At 42.9% G+C, this 11,718-nt stretch overlaps 1 protein-coding gene across 1 annotated transcript in view; it reads right to left on the bottom strand.

Annotated features, from left to right (window-relative positions):
• NDUFAF1 (NADH dehydrogenase (ubiquinone) complex I, assembly factor 1) overlaps positions 1-10,279 on the bottom strand; it is an 18,531-nt gene extending 8,252 nt beyond the window's left edge. The window contains exons 1-2 of the mRNA XM_008587605.1: positions 10,216-10,279; positions 4,187-4,847 (exon numbers count right to left, since the gene is read on the bottom strand). Coding sequence (XP_008585827.1) covers positions 4,187-4,847; positions 10,216-10,277 — 723 coding nt within the window. The 5' untranslated portion in view covers positions 10,278-10,279. The remainder of the gene's footprint in view (positions 1-4,186; positions 4,848-10,215) is intronic.
• Between the last annotated feature and the right edge of the window lie 1,439 nt (positions 10,280-11,718).

The raw sequence follows: 11,718 nt of genomic DNA, 5'->3' as shown, positions 1-11,718 counted from the left end.
TTTTTTTTTTTTTTTTTTTTTTTTTTTGTCTTTTTCCATGTCCGGCAACGGATCGCAACCCTCAGTGTCGCCCCCGTACTGGACCGGGACCGGCAACAGGATTGCAACCCTCGGTGTTGCCCCCACGCCTCACTCAGCCAGTGAGCGGGAACCGGTCTGTATGTGGGATCCGAACCCTCGGCGGGAGCGCCTCCGTGCTTCCCAAGCGGCGCACTAGTGCAGTGCGCCACCGGGCCGGCCCAGCAATGGCTTCTGAGTGGCCCATTTTATGACAACTGCCTTCCCATAAGTCAGAAAACTATGAAAAATAAAGTTCAAGTTTTAAAAGTGAGAATTAATAACAATAGCTAGCATCAAGACAGGAGCCAAGGGCCACTCCCTTCACTCACAAACAGGAAGGGAATACACCAAAAACACCACTTCCAAGCAGGTGACCCACCATAGCCACTGCCATAGCCACCGCTGCACAAAAGCAGCTTGATGACACAGTGGTAGACACAGCCACCGTGCAAGTAGCCTGCAAGGCACTCAACTGCATTAACACAAGCAGAGTCACCAGTGGAAACAAGAAAAAGAAGAGGACATCTATTTTTATCTCAAAGTTCTCTCTAACTTCCCTGTGAGTTTTCTTTTTACATATTGCTTATTTAGGAGAGTGTTAATTTCCACACACTTGTGAGTTTTCTAAATTTCCTTCTGCTATTGTGGTCAGAGAACATATTTCCTATGATCTTAGACTTTTTAAATGTATTATGACTTGTTTTACAGCCAAAAAACAAATAGCCAGTACCACTGATTATTTACATGAAGTATTTGCATACATAATCTCATTTTATCCTCACAAAAGCCCTATGAGATAGGTAATATCGTCTACCCCATTTTACAAATAAAGAAACTGAGCACTCAGCTAATAAATGGTATATCTAGTGCTGTTTAACCCAAAATGTGTGTGTTTAACATCTATACTGTCTCTCTCTCCAAAGGTGGAATTTATTCAATCCCACTGGCCAGCCACCAAAAAAAAAAAAATCAAAAAGTGGAATTTAGTATTAATTTACAAAGGCATTTATTTATAGCAATCTCAAAGGTAATCTGATTTCAAGAATACCAATGCCAGGAGGGTGAGGCTGAGGCTAGGGGATTGCTTGAGGGCAGGAGTTTTAGGCTATAGTGCACTATGCTGATTGGGTGTCTACACTAAGTTCAGCTTCAGTGTGGTGATCTCCCAGGAGCAGAGGACGTACAGGTTGCTTGAGGAGTGAGGAACCGGCCCAGATCAGAAACTGAGTAGGTCACAACTCCCATGCTGATCAGTAGTGGGACTGTGCCTGTGAACAGCCACAGCTGTTCCAGCCACTCAAGCCTGGGAAAAATAGAGAGACCTGTCTCTTTAAAACAAAGTAAAACAAAACAAAAACACCAGTTGTTAGGAAAATAGAATAATTTAATCAGGCCCCTCACCTTAGGTCCGGTTGGGGGTGTTGCAGCTCATTCTTTGTAAAGGAGTTGTGTGTGGGCGGAGTTAGTGTGCATGGGCAGCACTGCCACTTGGCTGGTATATATTGCCTCGGGCATCTGCCCCACATGGCCATGCTCTCAAACCTACAGCTCCAAGGGCCTTTTGGCCAGTTACCTAGCTCCTAGATCTGCGTGTGAAGGTTTTGTGACCCATTCTGGACAATGGGCGTGAGGGGTCTGTGAGCTCCAGGACCCAGACCTAGCTTGACACCAATGCTCAGATATGATATTTACTAGCTACGTAATTTAGAAAAGTTACTAAATCTCCCCAAGCCTGTTTCCTCATCTGTAAAACTGAGATGATCTTACCTCACAGGATTGTCGTGAGAAATAAATGGAATAAATGCATATAAATGCTTAGGCACAAGGACCAGCAGAATACACTTAATAAACGTAATCTACTATTTTCATAACTCCACAGCAGGTATATGACCATAGAATTTTCAGGGCATTAAAAAAAAAAAAAAAAAAAACTTGTATCATTTGTTGCAGCTGAAAGAGTACATACCTATCTTTTCCATTATTATATGGAAGAGGGAACCTAATACTACTCTTGACATTTGCCTTTTTCCTTAAAGCACAATATCCAAGCAAACATCCAAGGGCTGTGACCAGGCCTGAAAAAACAGGTCAGCAAAATTCACAAAAAGCCAGAGGCTGCTGAGGAGACAAAGGCATTGACCTTGTAACTTTGGGAAACGTGTCTTAACTGGAAACTATTAGGCTAAAGACATAAACACTGTACTCCAGTGCTAAGTTGTTTCTCACAGGGTTACAGGTTAAAAACCTGAAACTGCTTTACATAAATACTGGGAATGAATAAGGAAATGGACAGTGGATAGTAGGACACAGGATTCTCACTGTTAGAGAGGGAAGTTGCAAATAAGCATGAGGGGAAAGACTAGAATGAACCAGGTGGTACTGGATTAGAGTCTGAGATAACAGTATGAACCCACGTTTAACATAATATAGATATAGATGACTAAACAGAGAAATAATTACAGACATATGTGTATGCATGGGTTAGTATTTATACATATATTTTGTAGCTGTGTCCACTGAGAGGGCCTCGAAGTAGTGACAACCCTGCAGCAACAAGCACACCCAGCACCCAGATTTTGGTGTCTAATACCATTCTCCAAAAAAACAGAATCAGGGCTCCTTTGAGAAATGGCTAATTCTAGGGTTGGGTCAGGGAAAATACAAGATCAGAGTATCTAACAGTGCCAAAATGTGCTCAAAAGAAACAAAAGGATGGGGGCATGTCAAAGGAGCAGGAGTGAACCTGAAAGAGCTCTCAATGGCCAAAGCTGGAACAATTTGAGCATCAAAATACTGACACAGTATTGGACTGTAACTGAAAGCATGAGGGAAAAGAAACAAATCTTCCTTACTAAAGAATTCCAAGTAATTTATATAGATACTACCCCTTCCAGGAGATAGAACTTAATCCCTCCCCACCCCTCAGCCATGAATGTGGACTGCAGTTACTGACTTGTGAAAAGGAAAAAAAGAAAAAAAAGGTAACTCTACAATGAAGTAACCAGGCAAACACTACCTTGACCAGGTGATCAAGTTTAACAGTACCAGTGATATGATGACTGCATGTACCCCTGATATGATGTGACAACAAGGGTATTTCAACTCTGTGGTATTCTTCCTAAAACCCAGAATCCCAGTCTAACTAGGAGAGAAAAACACCAGAAAAATCCCAAATTGAGGGCCATTCTACAAAATACCTGACCAGTATGAGAATCTGATTAAAGGAACAAGGAATGAGTACATATTGTAATGATAAATAAGCTGACTGTCCTGATTTGACCATCACACATTGTACACAACTACTGATAGTCAACTTTGCACCCCACAAATATGTATAATAAATTATCTTTCAATGAAGAAAAGGAAAAAAAAACCTGGCCAGGTTTCAAATCCTCATGAAAAAAATAAGGAAAGACTGAGAAACTATCACAGACCAGAGAAAACTAAAGATAATGACAACAACAACTGCATGTAATGTGATACCCTCGACGGGATCCTGGAACAGAAAAAGTATATATTAGTGAAAAACTAGTGAAATCTAAATAAAATATGGAACTTAGTTAACAGTAATGTACCACTGTTATTTTCTTAATCATGACAAACGTAGTATAGTAATATAAGATGTTAACAACAGAAGAAGCTGGGGGAGGGGTATATGGGAACTCTGTACTATCTTGGCAATTGCAATTTTTATGTAAATCTACAATTATTCTAAAATGTAAAGTTTACTTAAAAAAATTTTTTTTAAGCCACAGGCTGATCCTACATCCACTCTAAGGAACCCATCGCCATTACAGGGACTGTGGTCTATGTTAGAGGAAATGCCAATCTCCCCAGATATCTTTCAAATGTCTAACGTCTCTGGATGCCTCAAATATAACAATGCTCTTCCCTGGCCCAAAGTGATGCCCAGAAACAAGTAACTCCTCCTCAAGAACCGCTTCTCCTTTGTGCTTCCACTTTACACTTATACCTAGTAGTAATTTGCCTCCTGCACAGGTAAGATGCCGCTGTATAACATACTAGGTGTTTTCACGTACAGAAACAAAAGCTGTCTGCTAGAATTCATGAATTATGAAGTTCACCCCAGTTCTCTAAAACACTGTGGCTCTTGGGCCTCACTTACCCTTGGAATCCTGGATATCAATGCACAATACCCACTTTGGCTACTCTCCCCGTCTTGAGGCGCCTCAGAGCTCAGAGTTCCATAGAGCAGTGCACTTTGGTTATTCTTGCCCATTTTCAAGAACACTTCACTTCTGCCTCCAATCGTCTTATCAGAAGTCACTATCCACTTATCCAAATCTTCTTTTCCACGGAACTGCCAGACGACCTTGGCTTGTTCCAGCAAGACCTCATGCAGAGGACGGCCTTCCGGCCCTATCCAATGATTCACAATTTCATCCTTCAAATGCCTAAAATGGTCTTTTATTTCATCTCTAATTGCTTTATCAAAACTAACTTCAAGCTCCTCCTCAGGAGAAGTTATATCCAGAGCAACTTCTTTCTGGTGATGTCCTTGCAAACCCCCTCCAGTCTTCCTCTGTGGGGATGTTTTGCTGGGAGCAGTTGTTTTCTGAAGACTACTAGAACAATAGTCTGCAAAGCGAATACCCAAAAATGGACACATGGCAGCACTTGGCTTCGGGCATTTTCGGAGAATATAAGTACCATTCAGCAATTTGTGAACCAAAGCCATGGTTAAAAAAAAAAGAGAAAAAGTCAAAATGTAAATTTCTTCCTGGGCTACCAGGGAAAGATGCTTCAGCAAAATAGCCCAATTCCACCTACAACAGAAAAGAGATTGAAGAGTTACCACTGTAGCAATGAATGCATAACAATTTCAAATTCAACAGAGATCATGTATTGTAAAATTCATGAACTTATTTTCCAATTCTATAAATATTTACCCAAATTCAGATCCCCTTACCAGCCAGCCGCAAAAAATAAATAAATACAAACATGTACCTAGTGCCTACTCTGAGCAGAGCACTGTATTACACATTGTGAAAAATACCAAAATGAATAATAACACAGCCCCATCTGAATGGAGCTAATGATTAGCCCAAAAAGTATGTGCTGAAAGCTACCTCAAGAAGTTATGTCAACTCTGAAGCTAATTTTTATGCTAGATTTTTAAAGAAACAATAGGTTCTTACAATAAAATATTCAATTAATTCACTCTAGGACCTTGGTCAACCAACTTCACATTTTAGCACTTCATCTATAAAAGTGGAGCTATACTGAGTATTGTGTGTGAAGTCAGAACACCTGGACTTTGACACCTGGCTCTGGCCACTTACTAGGTTGTGAATATTGTGAGTATTGCAGTTCCACATAACTAAACCTAATAAAGGTATTTACGCTCAGTTGATCTTTGATGCCTCCATTTCCTCAGGAGTAAGGCTGTCAATACCTCCCCTACCTTCAGAAGTGGTTGTATCAAAAAAGGTTAAAAGAAGATTCTCTGATTCAGTAAGTCGGATGAGATCCCCAAGATTCTTCATGTCTAACAAAGTCCAAGGCCCACACTTCAAACAACTAAACTTTAGCTATCAGTCATTATCTGAGTTCCTCAAAGATAGAACCTGAAGCCTGGCCAGTTACCTCAGTTGGTTAGAGTGCAGTGTTGATAACACCAAGGTCAAGGGTTCAGATCCCTGTACCGGCCAACCACCCCACCCCACGCCCTCAAAAAGAACCATAGAACCTAGACAACAGCAACAATAATACATACCATCACGTTTTAATACCACTCTTAATATTTTCTTTTTTTTTTTTTTTTTAAAAAAGATGACCAGGGCCGACCCCGTGGCGCACTTGGGAGAGTGCGGCGCTGGAAGCGCAGGAGTGCTCCCGCCGCGGGTTCGGATCCTATATAGGGATGGCTGGTGCGCTCACTGGCTGAGCGCGGTGGTGCAGCCGATCACGAAAAAAGACAAAAAAAAAAAAAAAAAAAGATGACCAGTAAGAGAATCTTAACCCTTGACTTGGTGTTGTCAGCACCACGCTCTCCCAAGTGAGCTAACTGGCCATCCCTATATAGGGATCTGAACCCACGGCCTTGGTGTTATCAGCACCACACTCTCCCAAGTGAGCCACAGGCCAGCCCCAATCTTAATATTTTCAAATCACCCTAATATATATTATCTCACTTAAACCACATAAAAATCCTGTAAGACAAGTCAGGTACATATTTCCTTTGTCTAGAAACAGACATCAACAGGTAGAGTGACTTACCTAAGGTCACATGCTATGAAGTATCGAAGGTAGAACTAGAACCCTGGCCTTAAATCCTTCCACTAGATGATGCTGCCTCTCTACAAGTAAGAAGTCAGCAATATAACTTCTACAGCTCTAATAATGTAGCGACTTGGCCTTGAGCAGCAACATTCAATGAGTGCTGGAAGGAAGTGCTGCCAGAAACAGGAAGGCTAGAATAGTTCCCTCTCCTATCTATCCCAGCTACCCCTGGGAGAAAATAGAATATATAATGCCAGTTTCTTTGTCTTTCTCCAGTCCCAGCTCCAGAGACCAGGAGAGAGAAATACTAAAATGAAAACCAGGGCCGGCCCGTGGCTCACTCGGGAGAGTGTGGTGTTGGTAACACCAAGGCCACGGGTTTGGATCCCATATAGGGATGGCTGGTTCACTCACTTGGGAGAGCGTGGTGGTGACAACACCAAGTCAAGGGTTAAGATCCCCTTACCGGTCATCTTTTTTAAAAAAAACAAAACAAAACAAAATCAATGCACCAGTCAGAAAATGGCAATGAACGAGAAAATAAATGGAATACTGAGAAAAAAAATAATAATAATAATAAAGCCTCAAAATGACAAAGTCCAACAATCCAGCTCACCTGCCTTAACTGCTTAAGAGTCCACATCAAAATGGCACCAAGTCCATGCTAATTACAACATAGGACTTGTCATCCTTCTCAAGTGTCCTGCCTCCCTCTTTCCCCACATCAGGTGGGTCGCCTACTCCCTCTGCTCCCTGCCTCCAGGCTTGCAACCCCCCCCCCCCACCTCATCCATCACTCAACATCCAGAAGAGCCTAAAACACAAAACTGACCATTTCTCTTCTCTGATTAAAACTCTTCATGGCTATAGGAATTGGCTCACAAAAACAAACAAACGAACAAACAAAACCTTCAGGGTCTCCAACGTGCCTTCAGAATAAAGCCAACTTTTTCCACAGGGTCTACAAGGCTCCCCAAGATCTGACCTCTGCTAGTCTCTCCAACCTCATTTCTATTCTCACCCCACTCTGTGCACCAATCACAGAGAATACTTGTGGTCCAAGACACCCTCTCTAGGCTTCAGGCATTGGCCGATTGCTGTTCCTAGGCCAGGAGTGCCCTCTACTAATTTTGTCTGGCTAACTTATCACTTGAGACTCAGCTTAGAAATCCATTACCTTCTCCAAAACCCTTCCTTCACTACCCAACTCCACCAAGACCACCGCCCCGTATTCCCATTGCATTGTGTGCTTACACATTCCCTGTTAGTTTACTGACCAGTTGATTTGTCAGTCTCCCCCACCAGACTGGAAGTATCTTAAAGGGAGAGACTGTCTTCATTTTGGTACGTCCAGCTCCCAGTATGATGCCTGACATACAGGTGACTACTATTTGCTGAACAAATAAAATGTCCACATTTCTGAATCTTTACAAGTGTCTTGGTTCAGAGCCTTATCACTTCTTACCAGGACTACTGTAATTCCCCTAACAAAGGGCTTCTCAAACTTTAAAGTGCCTCTGAAGTACCTGGAGATTTTGCTAAAATGCAGATTCTGATTTAGTAGGTGTGAGGTGGGGCCTGAGATTCTGCATTTCTAACAAACTCCTACGTAAAGCCCTTGTTGGCCCATGCAACACACTTTAAGTATCAAAGTCCTAACTCATCTCCCCGACTCTGATCTCTTCTCCCAATCAGTCCTTTGTCTAGAAACGAGGGGTTTTTCTAAATATGATGGCACACACCCCCTCATAAAACTTCAGAAATTCCCTGCAGAAATATAAACTCCTAAAATGGCACAAAAGGCCCTCCAAAATGTGCCCACCTCCTTGACCTAACTCCTCACATCCATGGGCAACACTCTCAGATCTAATAAGATCAGCTGAATCATGTCTGAAAACAGCAAAAAAAATGAACATTGTTCAAATCACAAAAATCATACATTGTACTGTCTTGGCTAATATGAGTTACTGCTGCATCTTGACTAAACATAGCATTAGCCTTACTTCTGGCTTTCTCTCCCAATCACAGAATCACCTCCACCTCCTGGCAGTACCCTCCCTAAAATCACCTAACACAAGCCCAAGTCCACTGCGTCCTTTCTCACACCCTCTTACGGAGATGCCCCAGGAATCCCCGTGATGTGCATTCTCCCTCATGAGGTGTAATAAACACAACTTGTTCAACTACGGCATGATCCTGGTGGTCTCTGACTGGAGGGTACTGACACTGCTCTTCCTTGATAAGAATATGTGCATACTTCTCATAACCCTTACATAATATTAGAATCTTGTTTTTATTAAAAAAATTATCTTTAATAATCCAGCAGTAATACAAAATATGAAAAAGAGTCAAACTTGATCTCTTTAAGCGAGATGCTGCTATGATTGCCTCACACAAGCATGATCAAAGGCCATGAGGGGACTGGATTCCAAAGAGCATGGGTGATAAGAAGGCTTCATGGCTCACAGACTGTAGAGTTTGGTTGCAGAGTTTCCTAGAGGCAGAAAAGACATGAAATTTAAGATATCCTCAGAGGACAGGGCACACGGTTGCTGGGTCATGAGCACCTTGAAGTGTTTCTTGATGGTGATTTGGTGTCGCAAGTATTTGTCATCTGGGGAGAACCAAGCTGGACGAGGTGAACAGGTTTGTTGTCCCATAGGGTCAAATTTCTCCAGCGTATAAACCTGATCTCCCTGCTTATTGAGGTAATACTACCGCAGAAACATGACCACTCTTAAGCCAGAGGTTCCAATTCTGTCTACAGCTCAGAATCTTGCTTTTATCTGTCTAGCCTGAGCTCCTTAACCTTAGGGCTTGAACATAACTGATGCTAATAATGTTTGCTGAATAAATGAAAATAATGTAAACAGTGTTTTCACATGACTATAACATAAGGAAACCAGGAAAAATAAAGACAGTTGATCTGGGCTGGCCAGTTAGCTCACTTGGTTAAAGGGTGGTGCTGATAACACCAAGTTGGAGGGTTCAAATCCCCATACTGAACAGCTGCCAAAAAACCCCACAAAAACCAAAACAAAACAAAAACAGTTGTTCTGAGGTCCTGGAGCTATGGATAATATTTAAATTTCCCTCACTGGTTGTGCTTAAGTGACTACCTCTACAAATACAGGAATTTGGAAAACAAATAAATGATAAGCCCATTAAATAGAATACTGTACAATCATAAAAATGATTCTCATGCACCCCATGCTCAGGCTACAATACTAAGTGGCAAACAGGAGGAACCAAAATTGCATATATAATAGCATTACAAGTATAATGTACAGACTAAAAAGATTCGGGGGGGAAAAAAAGGAGAGGAAAAAGACTTAAAGTGGTGTGTAGGATGATGGGATTATGAGAAACGCTATCTACCCTATTTTCCAAACCCTCAGTAGTGTTGTTACTTCTCCAATAACATAACTTTAATTATACATGTTTTCTTTTTTCTTTTTTTCTTTTTTTTTAGCCAATATACATAAAGTCAAACCTATTAACTGGACGATACAAGGCCGAGTTGACGGTTAGTTTTTACAACGTAATCCACGCAGCTAGAAGCAAGTAAAAATTGCATATCCGAGGCTAATCATGTGTCAGAAACTGTCTTAAGTGTATTTTCATTGATTCCTCACAACAACCCTGAGAGAGGTACTATTATTATTCCAATTATAGAGACTAGGAAACGGAGGCTCCAATATTAAATTAATCAAAGTCACACAGCTACTAAGAGGCAAAACTAACTGGAGCCCCGTAGTTTAGCTCCCGATCCGGGCGGTACGGAACACGCCGCACGGCTTCGAGTGTGCTGGACGTTCACAGTGGTGGAGCGGCCCCCTCAACCTTTACCTACCAGGCTGTGCCGCCCTCCCACGTCCCGGACGTACCAACCGCCAGCCAGTAACTGCTCACCTTCCCGAGCTTAAACGTGACTTCCGCCCGAGTCCCCCGCTCTTTCCCGCCGGGTTCTCCATTTTTCCGGCGTGGGTCCATCTTCTTTTCCCTTCCGGCGCCAAGCTAGCGTAAGGACATTAGAGTTCCGGCCAAGTACGAAGGCCAAGGAGGGTATCTAGGGTCCCTTAGTCCGGCGAACTGAAGTTTTTGGTCCACCGGGTCCCCAAAAGGCCAGGCTTCCACCCTCCTGATCTTTTCTGCCCTATTAGAGAAAGTGAGGAGAATTTAGAGAAGTTTTTCGCCTCTCCTTCCTCTCATTCCTGCATCCTTTCAGGCTTCAAACCTGTATCTTTCAAATAGGACACTGTTTTTGCTAACGTCCCTTCTCCACTAGGCGCCTGGGGATGATCCCCTCCTGCCTCATCTCCTCGCAGTCCCCCAAGCTCTGTCCGTGGCCTCAGAAAACCAGTTCTCCTGGAATTGCCCCCCTGAATATTTGGACACCCACCAGGCACCCAGACAGCAACCCGTCTACCAGCCCTTTCCCAGTCTCGCCCTGCGGGGGTCGCCCACTCCGCAGGGTTTCTATTGCGTCTTGTACACACCTCTGTTAAAGCATTTTCAACATTGTGTCTTAATTATTCATTCACTTCTCACTTCATGCTGTGAGTTTCTTGGGTCCAGAACTCTGCCGTTCTTCCTTCTCCCGGCACGTAGCATAACGCTGGCAGGAATTAAGCGCTCAGCATGAATTTGACACCATAGAGCCTGTTAATATAGTTGTTCTCCAAGATTCCGAAAGAGCTCAGTAAATACAATAGCCTTTTCCATCTTTCCTGCATGAAAAAGTTTCCACCCCACCTTCTCTTCATTCTTAAAATTCTTGGGCTGGCCTGGTGGCGCACTGCTACAGTGCGCCGCTTGAGAGCGCAGCGGCGCTCCCCGCCGATGGTTCGGATCCCACATACAGACCAGCGGCTCACTGGCTGAGCGAGGTGCGGGCGCAACACCGAAGTTTGCTATCCCGTTGCCGGTCAGGTCCGGTTCGGGCGCGACACTGAGGGTTGCGATCCGTTGCCAGTCACGAAAAAAGACAAAAAGAAAAAAAAAAATTCTTTGTGATAACACCAAGGTCAAGGGTTAGGATCCCTTACTGCGGCCGCCAAAGAGAGAGAGAGAGAGAGAGAGAGAGAGAGATTGATTAATTCTAGACTCTACACTTACCTTCATTCTCTCTCTCCTTCACAGACTCTTCTATCCGCTCCCACAACCTTAAACGCGGCTGTCGCCATAATCCAGCCTGCACCTTCTTTTCTGTTCTCAAATATGAGTAATCTACAGACGATTTGATCATCTCTTTCCCTAAGTCCCAGCATACATTTCTGACCTCTTGTAGAGCAGCTCCAGCTGTGGTATATATCACTAGCATCTCAAATTCGATATTTCTAAATCTGAACTCAACATATTTCCCCATATTAATTCCTTCCCTTATCTTTCCTATTTCTGTAAATGCCAACTTCC

Source organism: Galeopterus variegatus, unplaced genomic scaffold (assembly GCF_000696425.1).
Source record: "Galeopterus variegatus unplaced genomic scaffold, G_variegatus-3.0.2 Scaffold119, whole genome shotgun sequence".
Taxonomy (NCBI): Eukaryota; Metazoa; Chordata; class Mammalia; order Dermoptera; family Cynocephalidae; genus Galeopterus; species Galeopterus variegatus.
This window is presented reverse-complemented; position numbering and strand designations above follow the sequence as displayed.